Genomic DNA, 13,023 nt, shown 5'->3' with positions numbered 1-13,023 from the left:
ATACAATGAAAATTATTACTATTTTGTAGTTTTTAGCAAGCTAATTCTTTCAAAACAAAACACAGTGAAAACAAGGAATACTTACTTTGTAACTACTCAGAACTAGCTACCATTTACCACTCAGTTCATGTTTTCCATCAAAGTGTTTGCTTCTTTTGAAACACAAATGTATTTTTCTATTATCCTTCACAAAGTAAAAGAAAATATGAAAATTAAAGTAACATTTACTTTTCGGATATACTGTGTTAACAATCTCAAGAATTATTAATGACATGTAATGAAATCTCCATATAAATGTTGACACATAAAATATTAATATTAGAAATCTAGAATGTTGTAGAATGGTGTAATTCACTTGTTTTCAAAATCACCAGATTTATACACTTGAAGAATAAATAAATGCAAACAATGTGAAAAAATCTTTTTCAATCTAGCCAGAGATTCATTTTAATGAATCATAAATGAACTATCAATAATGACAAAACAGATAGAAAAACAGAGTGGAAAGTCAGGGATCAGAAGAAATTTCTTTAGAAGAAATTTTCAAACTGAATGACATTTTATCTAATTTCACCCCTATTAATTTTATACATAAAGGTGTCATTATGTTCAGAGAAAGCAATTCTTTTTCATTTCAACTGAGAATAAATCCACTTACAATGCTGACTAAAATTAATTTAGTTTAGTCAAAGATAATCAGAAATCACCAAAACCCAACTGAAAATTCAGACTGTTAAGATACACATACACGGTAATACATTCCTGCATACTTCACATGTCTATGATTTTATGAAAATTCAATGCCAACACTTCTCTTTTTAGTATTCTAAGCAATAAGTGGCTATTAATTTTCAGAGTTTGGCTTGATCATCATAATTTGCCTTTGCGAGCTCTTGAATGTTTTTCATCCTTTCTTCTCTCCTCTGCCTGACCCCCATCTTTCTTATGACTTAAGAACAATCTTCATTTGAACTTTCAACTGCTTTTGTAAAAGCAGATGATTCAAGAAGTCTTCTGGTTTTTAAATAGGCTCAAAGTTAGGTTCTTCCTCAAGCCAGAGTGAAAAGTTTTGGGGGAAAATAACAATCACAGTCTCAAAGTTTTGCCCCAAACTTACTTAACAGTTAACAAAAGTAGGAGGGCATCTTTACACTGGATATTTACATCTTACTGAGAATCAAAAACAGAAACAATAATGCCTTAACTAGGTTTCAATCTCCTCACATTACCAAATAATTCAAAATTTCAAGTGTATTTATTATAAATCAACCTTCTGAAAGCATAAACCATGCTATGTTAGAACCATTTAAGAGGTTTCTCATTCATTCATTCAACGAACGTTATTAAGCATATATACAACTAATCTCTATAGGATACTTCTTCTGGACCAGGAGTTCTTTGGGTCAAGCCATCTCCAATCCCTAGAAGTCTGTGCTTGTTCTTTGTATGATTTTGGACTCCAAGATTGCATGTCGTTCCCATTACTAACAGGTAATGAAATGACCAAACAATTGTGTTTATAAAATGATTCTGTTTGGCAGATAAGAAGTCAATTTAGTTACCATAATATATTATTCTCTAAAAATCAAACTAAAAAATTTGGGAAGAATTTAGTCAAGCAAAAAGAGCAAAGTTATAATAAAATAAAATTGGCAAAAACTATCAATACAAAGTTCAGTACATAGTCATTGGTATTTTTTAATTTAAATCTGTATCCTAAACTAAAAACATTTAAGGTCATAACTCAATTTAGAATAAAATATTACAATATTATGGTCTTCCTGTCTGTATTCAATCTTATATATAATCTAATTATCTCTTTCCTGATCAAAAACCTGTAACAATTCCTCAAAATCTATCAGATTAAGTCCTTGCTTCAGTGAACTCCACACTATGGCCCACCTCCCCACTTTTTGTTTCCCCCAACCATCTCACTCATACCCCACGTTCTGGGCAAGCCTGCCTCTTCCACAGTTCATTCACTGCCCAAAGGCCCATTTATAGAGGCTACTTTCTCTGACTAGGGCAAATTCCATTGCAACCTATGTAACAGATGCATCCTGTAAGACACCGCAAGCCTCACAGCCTCTGGGCTTCACCCCTATCTCCCTATTCTCTTTCCCTGAGGTTGCATCTGGTACTTCTGCGAGATCCCTAACTTAAACATTTGCGGCTTACTCCACTGTATCATCATTATGGACTCATTTAGCTGCTTCCCCAGTAAGACTGTGAGCTCCTTTAAAGATGAGGATTCATTTTTACACATCCAGGGCTGATCACAGCTCTTGCCTAATAGACTGAATAAACAGACCAGAAACCAAGAAGGTTTCTCACTAGGACTCACAGGGTTTTTGTGAAAACTTTATAGAACACTTATTTATGCATTAGTCCTGGAATTGAGGGCTTCCCTGGTGGCTCAGATGGTAAAGAATCCACCTGCAATGCAGAATACTTGGGTTCGATCCCTCGGCTGGGAAGATCCCCTGGAGGAGGACATGGCAACCCACTCCAGTATTCTTGCCTGGAGAAACCCCATGGACAGAGGAGCCTGGCGGGCTGCAGTGCATGGGGTTGCAAAGAGTCGGATAAGACTGAGCGACTCAGCACATCACACACCTGGAATTGAATGTTTGCTCATGTGGAACACAGTCAATCTACTCTATTTCTCTTATATACTTACAGTGTTCCCTGCATTATACATATCTGTGTGCCTGTCCTATACCCTTTTCAGACTATAATTTATCAAGGGTAGAGATTTCAAAGCCCTATAATTGGACCTGCTATACAGGCACTTAGAGATGGACACAAAGAAGGAAATACTTGTATATTCAGTATTCAGCCAATGTCCTCTGATACCTCTATGTGGAGAAGGCAGTAAAGTTACAAATCTACATTACAGGGATCCAACAGAGTCAAATCTTAAAGTTCTGACCTCTTTATAACATAATTTAAGGTTTGTTATGAAATTCTGTTTACAGACTCTATCTATCTAGACAAATTACCTATGAGGAGGAACATCTTCACTGCTCTCTAATAGTTTACTATTCTCAGTTATTCAACATTAACAAAGTCAAAAATGATTACTTCAACCTAAAAGTATACTTTAAAAAACTAGTATTTGACAAACATCAGCAAATACCAATGTTTTACTGCACAGACCAACTGCCAGAATGTTTTCATTTTAATGTCTGAGTTAATTGCTGGCACTGAAGTAGAAGCAGCAGTTACAATTCTAGATTAGCTTGTTCTCCGTGCTGTTCTGAGTACTTAGTTCTTGTAACCCAATTTAGAGTGAGGAAACTAAAGCACAAATAAGGTAAATAACTAAACCAAAGATACAGAGCAAGAAAGTCAATAAGCAGGGGTTCAAACCCAAGCCTCTGAACCACTATGCTATACAATATAAACAACAACTCCCTAAACAAGAGCCCAAAAGTGTTTATCCAAGTGACAGGGACCAGTTATTAACGTGTCTTAGTCTTCTCATAGACTATTTCATAGGTATTTTAAGCATTTGAACAAAAAATGTAAAATAAAACTATGTGTATCCTATAGGATTATTCTCCTTCTGCATGTATTTAAATCCAACACTTTGTGACATTTCTTAGTAGAATGCTATTTGGGCTGTAAAAACAAAAGGTAAATGCCTAATAACATAACTAAAAAGCATTTTAAAGGACAGTAAAATGTCCTTTAAAAAGAGAATGCTACTATGGAATTTAGAAAGATGGTAATGATAACCCTATATGCAAGACAGAAAAAGAGACACAGAGGTATAGAACAGACTTTTGGACTCTATGGGAGAAGGCGAGGGTGGGCTGATCTGAGAGAACAGCATCGAAACATGTATGTTATCAAGTGTGAAACAGATCGCCAGTCCAGGTTAGATGCATGAGACAAGTGCTCGGGGCTGGTGCACTGGGATGACCCAGAGGGATGGGATGGGGAGGGAGGTGGGAGGGGGGTTCAGGATGGGGAACACATGTAAATCCATGGCTGATTCATGTCAATGTATGGCAAAAACCACTACAATACTGTAAAGTAATTAGCCTCCAACTAATAACTGGGAAAAAATTAAAATAAAAATAAATAAATAAATAAAAAGAGAATGCTACAAATAATGGTACCATTATCTTAATATTAAAGGATCCTGACAAAATTTATTTTAGCCAAAATGGAATCATTCTTACACATACTAGAGAATGAAACAGACTGCAAGTATCCTAAATTTGTGTGACTACCATTACAATACTCCCCTGGTATCCTTTTTTCATGATTGCTCTACATGTCATATTCTCCCTCACTTGAAACAAAGCAGTCTTTATGTCACTCATTTTTCTAATTAAGTTTCATATACTTCCTAATATTAGTTGAAACATGAAACTACTCTTTGCAACCATTTTTACCTACAGAAAAGATCATTTGCCTTGATCTAATAACTGTCACACATTCAACATATTAAAAAGAGTAGATGTACTTAACAAAGTTATGATTGTTTCATCACTCTAATACTCCCCGGTGACGTACCGAAAAATAAACAGTTTACACTGTTTTCAGACTCAATAGGGAAGAAAATTAAAAAGCAATCATTCTCAGGTGAAAACATTCATAAGACACCGTTAAGTGAAAAGGGCTGAGTTACAAAACAGTATGATGCCACTTCCATTTGCACAGAGAAACACCAAACACTAAAACCTTCAGGAGTCTTGTGTCTTTGTTCTCTTCCTTTGGCAGTTCTGTTTTCCTAATTTTCTAATTAAAATGTTGTATTTCTGTAATTTATAAAATGATCTAAAAGAATTTAATCTTAAATATTTACCATAAAAAAAAACACTTAAAACATGAACAAATGTACATAGGCAATCTATAGAACTATAAAAATACTCAAACAAGCTACATCTTTCTGTTAACACAGTAACAAAACCCATGAGAAATAACACAGTAATTTAGTAAGTTATTTCTAAAAACAATGACCATGTGCCTTTTTGGTACGGATAAATAACTTTATACATCAATTAAAAAGCCTAAATAACAGTTGGGTTTGGTTTCATCTTCACTATAAAGTGATTATTTGTGTTGCTAACAGTAAAGACCAGACCAAAAAAGTTAAAACATAAAGGATCAACAGGGAGTAAAGAAAGAGAGTGAGACCGAGTCAGAAACAATCATGGAAAATGAAGGGGAAAGAAACGGAAAAAAAAAAAAAAAAGCTCTATTCCTCTACCACGTGTACAAAATATTGTGAAAGAAGAAAAAGATATGCTTTGATACTTAAATGGAAAAATATAAATGCTATCTTTTAGGAGGTATCTTATTTTAAAAACTCTGATTAAACAGAAACCAGATGTTTAAAACTAATTTTACCTGAGTTCACTGCAAACTACATGTAATAAGCTTTGAAATGCATATAATTCTGAGATTTTGTTGACTAACCAGCTAAGTAAGCAATTTTACCCAGAAGAGATTCTTATATATATAAACCAAATATTCTAAAAAACTATGGGAGAAAGGTTTGAGCTGAACAAATGGACCGTAAAGTAAACAGCTCAATTAGTCCACTGTGGTTTACTGCCCTCTGGCTGTTGTGGCAGGAGATATCACAGATAAAAAAAGTGGCTGTAAAGAAAAGGGAGGAAGGTGTCAAGCAGAAGTTGGCAGGAAATCCTTTAAGGAAATTTAGAAGCTTTAAAACAGATCCTCAGATACATTAAAGTTAGTTTTACTCCTTCCTATAAAAAACATTAAATATACGCAGTAACAAAACATTTCAAACACTAACCAAAATTTTTCAACCACAAATTAATAAGAGTGATTTAGACATTATAAATGCTGGCTCTAGGAGACTAATAAGTCAAAAAGAGTTAATGGCCTATCCGAACTAAAAATCAGAATTAGCCCTGATTTAGAAAAATTCTTTAGCATACTAGATGAAAACATTTAAGGAAAGAGGTGAAAAAGTTTTACTAGAAATTCAAAGAATATCAATAAAATTTCCTCTGGTTATAAACTGGTGGTAAATACAAAAAGTATCAATAGCTCAGAAAAATCAAAGTTTTATATTAATTCAAAATTTCCATATATTAGAGGTAATCTGAAGTTAAACGTTAGGCAGCATTAGAGTAAATAATTCCTGGAATCACCTACTTATATAAAAAGCAGGAACAAAACACAGGAAAACTTGCTACATCAAAACCAGAGTAGATTCGTGACATGAATCTTTCTTCAAATATATTATGCAATGACACCTCATAATTCTGTCCAATAAGGCTTGCACTAAGTTTCTATTATCACTTTACAATTTTCCACCAGAGTTCAGCTGGCAAAAACCGTAACAGCAAGAGTCCAAAAAAGAAAAAAAAAAATTCTTTCCATTTCACTGACTTGCTAATAACTCACATTTCACTATCATTTTAATACAGTAGATCTTAGCCTCAATTCCAACCCAGACACCCAGGGGATACTATACTTTAATAGAGTGGATCACAAGGTACTGATTCCCACTCAGTATGAATGGGCAAGAATCTGAAAAAAACAGGGGTGAAAACAAGAGGGGTGAGAGTAAGGAGCTTCCCTTTGACACAAACCCATTAAACACTTGGATTTTTCTTCTCAGCAAGTCTTAATAACCTTTTCAGAATTTACCACTATTCAAAAAATACATAATGCAGATAACTGTTACGAAAAAAAACCAAACAACTTACCCTGTAGTTCATGATGTATTACACCCACTAGATTGGGTTCATCTCCCCACCAGAATATCCATAACTCTTTGCAATCTGGTTTGACATCACGGCGCCATACACACAGCAAGTTGGCTTGGAGACAGCGGATGAAACTTAACAGGATTGGATCATCTTGGGCTGGGGCTGAAATTATGGGTCCACAGTCCCCGTGCCCTCCAAAATTGTACCTACGCCATTTGATTCCCGTGAGTTCAGCCTGGAAAAAGAAAATTACAATTTTGACTGTTTTCTTCACATAAAGAACACTAAAAACAGGCTTCAATACAGAAAAATAAATCTGCTAAAAATAAATATTTACAGTATACCTCATTACCGTAAGATTTCTTACACTGAAGAATTTCTGTCAATCCTTGATTTTTTTTAAGGGGGTAAAAAGTTCATTTCTTCCTATCAACATTTCTACATATATTACATATCAAAATACAGCAAAAAAGTAATCATTATTTCCTGTTGAACCACTTTTTACCTATTATTTACTATAAAGTCCCTATACATAAAACTTTCTATATTATTATTCCTTATTTAACTCATAAATTACATTTAGAAATCAAGTAAGAGTCTGTAGAACTGGAATAATTTCTTTCAAAGAACTTCCTCAATTTCATCCCATCCAGAAACTATACTTTAAATCTTTTTTAATCGGGGAAATACAATGCAGTAACACAGTAGTTCATTATGAAAGCCAAAATAACCTGCTAATAAACTAATGGAATGTTATCAACAATTTATTCCTGCTATTTAGTTTGTGGCACACAGAAGAGCTTTCCTTTGTAACAATTACCTAGTGTAGTTTGGTCTTTGGTTTTTTTAAACACATTTTAAAACAGAGTAACTTTAAACAAACTGAGAGCAGATCCTCTATCTTTGATCTGTCTTGTGAATTTGTATTCTAAAATTTCTTAAGTATTAGGTTTAAAAAGAACTAAGTTTCAAGGTTGTTTCAACACAAACAAAAGTTGAATTCCTTACTTGATTAAGACCTACAACTATGTATTCAAAACTGATAGTAAAACTGATTCATAACATAATTCTGTACCAAAGAATCCATGTATCCCTTGCATTTAACCCTTACTCACTCATATTCCCTCTCCTCACACCACTCCCAACAACCAAGTTAGTAATTTTTGTCAAGAAGCTGCTTTTCGAAAAACAAGTACCACAGGTGAGAAAAATAACTGTTACCTTCTACTAACATAACTAAAACAAGCTGAAGTCCTAAAACAATCACCATAATGAATATCTCTAGGAAAAAATTATCAGTTTTCTTCAATCCCCAAATCACTAAAGAAAAAATTATTCCAAAAATACTAACATCCAAACTAGAACTGTCTGAAATTCACTAATTTTTCCTTTCACAGTATGAGATGTGGAAATCTAATCTTTAATGAAAATGAAAACCTGGTATTGGCATCATTTAGGCTTTCTCTTTGGACCACTTGGTTTTTCCTCCAAATAAATATACCTGGCCAAGGAAAAGGTTCAAACAAAAAAGTAAACTAATCACACAAGAAATAATTATTTTCCATTATCATATGAGAAATAATTATCAGCATCATACTTTCCTGTTTTTCTATACATAAACATTTTAAAGTTTACATGTTTTCATATCCTTTTTCATTTACTATAAATATTTTTATATATTACTAATTACCATTCAAAAATAATTAATATTTTCATACTATTCACTGCTTGGAGAAAACAATTTATTCAGTAACAACTGGACAGTCTTCATTTTTCTATTATATTTATTATAACTGGTGAATATCCTTGAACATTTTCCTCAACTATTTCCTTAGGAGAGATTGTTGGGTACAGAATTACCAAAGACTACAAATATTTTAGTCTTTGGTAGACTCACAAAAGAATGCTACCATACTGCTTTCCAATAGTCTCATCAACACAAATAACCTCCTCCCAAACTGCCTATCTTTAAAAACTCCTATCAGTTTAATAAAATGGTATGTCCTTGTACTAACTGGTAGTCCTCATTCCACTTAGAGAAAATCATTATCATATATTTGATCTGATTGGGGCCAGTATTCCTGGGTTTGACTTCCAGCTCTGTACTTACTAGCTGGAGGTAGAAGTACCCAGCAAATCATTTAATCTTGGTCTTTCAGTTCCCTTACAAGTAAAATGAGAATAATGGTATTCAGAATTGATTAAGTGAGTTCGTATACAGAGAGAGCACTTAGGACAATGCCTGGCACATGGCCAAAAATGATACTGCTATCATTACTAGCAGTACTAGTATAGTTGTACTGCTTCCCTTTAGTTGTCTGTTTTCTATCATATAGATTTGTTTCTTCAAATAAAAGCAATATGTATGTGTCTGTTTTAATCAGAAAGCCTAAGATCAAGTTTTAAATATGTATCAAAGAAGGTATCTAAATAAAAAGACTAAGTGGGAGCAAATGAAATCAGAAAAGTAGAAGACTTGTTCAATCACTCAGTTGTGTCCAACTCTGTGACCCCATGGGCTGTAGCCAGCAAGGCTCCCCTGTCCATGGGATTTGGGGGTTGCCATTTCCTCTTCCAGGGGATCTTCCCCACCCAGTGATTGAATCAGCATCTCCTGCACTGCAGGCAGATTCTTTCCCACTAGAAGACTAACTTTTCTTTCATCACATAAACAAGCATTCTATGCCCAAAGATCCTGAGGAAGTGAGGGGAGGGAGGTAAGGGTGGGGAATGAAAATATACCAACGAATGCAAACCACTCAACAGCCCATAGGGTCACAAAGAGTCAGACACAACTGACAGACTAACACTAATGTTTACACTAACCATATTTAAAAGGTTAGAAAATTTAAATATATCAGATATTTAAACATCAGGTGAGTCAGTTCCCAAGAAAATCTATGAACCGCAATTCACTCACAAGAATACTTTCACCTGTAACATCCAATACAGCTCAGCAGACAAAAATATTTGGCTTTGATTCAGGAGAATGGTTTCCTAATCCTAGCACTTCCACTAACTTCCTATCAGTATTTCCATGGTCTCAGTGGTAAAAGAAAGCCGCTGCCACCTGCTCTCTATCTTTATGGAGTTGTTCTAGCAAGTGATATAATACAAACGCAAGTGACATTACTTCAAAGCTACAAACTTAATCTCTTCATAACCAATTCAGCCAGAAGTACTAAAAATGTCCAGTCATTTAAAAACAATTTATCCCTTTACCTTAAAGCTAAAATTAAATATCACTATACCAATCTTCACTGGAAAATGTAACAATGAAATACCATTCAAGCCTAACATATACCTAAGTATAAAATGAATGTTTAAAGATTTAGCTTTACATTTTGAATTAGTATTTGATAAGAGGAAAAATGATTGAAACACTCTGTCCATGAAAAAAAATTCTATCATGGATGTATATTCAATTACACTATTAAAATATGTCCTTATACGCCATGATCATGTTTATAGTTAAAAATCAATTCCACACAAAGGTCTGTTGACTCAATTTCTGAGTCAAGACTCAATATTCTTGAAGCAATCATCTAAAATATTTCTAGATGCAAGTTATCCCCAAAATGCAATTATTTCTCACTGTCAAAGATGAACAATCCACATTTATATTTAAGATTGTTGTTGTTCAGTCGCTAAGTCGTGTCCAACTCTTATAACCCCATGGACTATAGCCTACCAGGCTCCTCTGTCAATGGAATTCTCCAGGCAAGAGTACTGGTGTGGGTTGCCATTTCCTTCTCCAGGGGATCTTCCCGACCCAGGGATCAAACCTGCATCTCCTGCTTGGCAGGTGGATTCTTTACCACTGAGCCACCAGGGAAGCCCTAAGCTTAAGATTACATAGTTTTTAAAATATAAAATCAAAAGTATAAATATATAAGTATTTTTATTCATCACCTACTTAATAACAGGCACCAAAGCAGGGTCTTCACATAGAATTTCTAATATGAGGCACCATACTAGGCTTCGTATGTAATTTCTACATATGAGGCCTTCAAATGTAATTTCTAATCTTGGCAAACAGCTAAAGAAATTAGAAGTCAGAAAAATTAAGTAACTCTTCCAAAACCACACAGGTAGCAACTGGCAAATCCTAAACATAACTGAATTTAAAGCATAAATTCTTTCTACTCTGCCATGATGTTTCATAGGGCTAATGGTAACAAGTAGCCCTACAGGGTTATAAAATAGTACAAAGAAACTGTCATCAACTCAATTTAGCAATGACAAGAGCTCATGCCCATACTTTCTAATTTAAGAAAGTTCATGAATCTTTCTTCACTCTTCCTGAGTTATTAAGAAAACTAGTATAAGACTGCCCACTACACCATCCCATAAATAGGAGAGATTAACTTCACTCAGATAATTACATACCCCTGTACATGTTACCACTGTAAGACCACATCCACACAAGCTAATTCTTAGGGTGCGCATAACAAACCAAGAAAACAACTACTCTAATAGCAACAGAGGCTGGAGGGAGGTTTTCTCAGCAATGGCTAGCATCAGTGCATCGGCAGTCAAGGTCCTCGGGGAACTGAACTCCACCAGAAGAGACCTCCTGGCCAAAACAGTAGTTCAATTCAGAATGGTTCTAACTAAACTGCAACAGAATCAGGATAAACGCATTTTTTTATGACATGAATGTATTTAAAGAAAATGTATATTGATTCTTAACATCCTACTCTTTAGGTACTAATGTAGGAAGTGAGCTGATAAATTTTCCCACTGGAGGTCACTTATTTGCACTGACCCATTGCAATCAGATCCCTTGTGACCAGCATACATCAATACTTGCAAAGTGGCTCTCCAAAGTTAAAACTGTATTCAGAGGCCATGGAATAGAGTAAAACTAACTTAACTTGATAAGAATGAACCCCGGGTGGATTATGGAAAGAACACTGGCTGCAGGTCAGGAGACGGAGGCTCTAGTCCTAGTTTTTCAACTATTTACCTAAATGATATCAAGAAATCTCCATCTCAGGGCACCTTGGCTTCCCGACCTGTAAGGTGATATGGTTGACCTAGATGCTATAACGAGCTCACGTCTCCTGATCCAAACTAATTACATCCCACTCACAAAGGCGACTTGTAAATGAAACTGACTCTCATTAAAGACATTTGAATTTTCAAGATATAGTTGAAATAAAGATTTCTCAAACTACAGAACAAGCAGCTTAATATCAATCCTTGGCAGGATTCTAGGATGATCTGTAGAAAAGGCAGATGTGATCATTTGGGACTAACGTGAGTACATGAGGAAATTTCAAGTCTGCCTCACACCACTTCCTCCTGTGATAGGGTTACTATGCTAGCAGATCAGAGAAATACAGCTAACAAACATATTAAGGCACCTCTCAACTGAGTCAAAGGAAAGAAGAGAGTTAGGATAATAGAAAACGTCTGTTAAAACATAACTAATCAGCTCCAGGTAAAGATGGCAAAACAAATACACACATCTGCTTTTGCTCTCTCTTAAATCCCTCAAAAAACCCAGTAAAGAAGTTTGTTTCTTTGTTTTGTTTTGTTCCCTTAAATCATAAAATCACAATAGTAGGTAGGTAGCAGAGACAAGAGCATCCAGATTTTTAAAGGTAAGAAGCCAATGCTCAAGAGGTCAGGAGCCTTGTAATGCCTAAGAAAACTGAATCTGGGCTGTGGAGAAAGCAGAGCTACAACCCAATTTACACAGAATGATAAATAACAGGTACAGTCGTCCCTCAATATCCACGGGGGATTGGTTCCAGGACACTCCACAAATTATCAAAATCTGTGGATGCTCAAGTAGTTTAAATAAATGGTGTAGAATTTGCATTTAACCTATGCATATCATTTAACCTATGCATATCATTATCAAAGAACTAAAAGGGCTCTTAGAAATTTTAAAACAATGATGCCAGAAATAATAAAACATCCACAGAAGGGCTGGAAGAAGATAAAGTTTCTCCCAGAAAGTAAAGCAAATAAAAATAAATAAAAATAGGAGGGTGGGGGGAGATAAAACCAGAGGATCAGCCCAGGAAGTTCAAAACCAAATAAAAGAGCTTTCAGAAAGGGAAAACACAGAAAATGAAAAAGAGGAAATGACCAATAAAATGGTTCATGAAAATTGTGAGGGGTGGAGAGGTAAGGGTGGGGACAAAGGAAGAATGTCAATTTCCAGATTGCAAGGGCAGAGTAGAACAGAGTAGAAGAGACTCACAGAAAGCATATTACTGTAAACTTTCAACACTGCAGACAAAGAGAAGCACCTCAAAGCTTCCATATAGTAAAAAGGGGTCAGGAATCAAAAGGATTTCTGGCT

General features: G+C 34.9%; 1 protein-coding gene across 1 annotated transcript in view; it reads right to left on the bottom strand.

Annotated features, from left to right (window-relative positions):
* Window positions 1–13,023, bottom strand: part of MED13L (mediator complex subunit 13L) — a 281,837-nt gene that overhangs the window by 243,391 nt on the left and 25,423 nt on the right. The window contains 1 exon segment of the mRNA XM_070475321.1: window positions 6,702–6,950. Coding sequence (XP_070331422.1) covers window positions 6,702–6,950 — 249 coding nt within the window.

Source organism: Odocoileus virginianus, chromosome 12 (assembly GCF_023699985.2).
Source record: "Odocoileus virginianus isolate 20LAN1187 ecotype Illinois chromosome 12, Ovbor_1.2, whole genome shotgun sequence".
NCBI lineage: Eukaryota > Metazoa > Chordata > Mammalia > Artiodactyla > Cervidae > Odocoileus > Odocoileus virginianus.
Note: the sequence above shows the minus strand (reverse complement) of the source record. Positions and strands in the feature narration are given on the sequence as shown.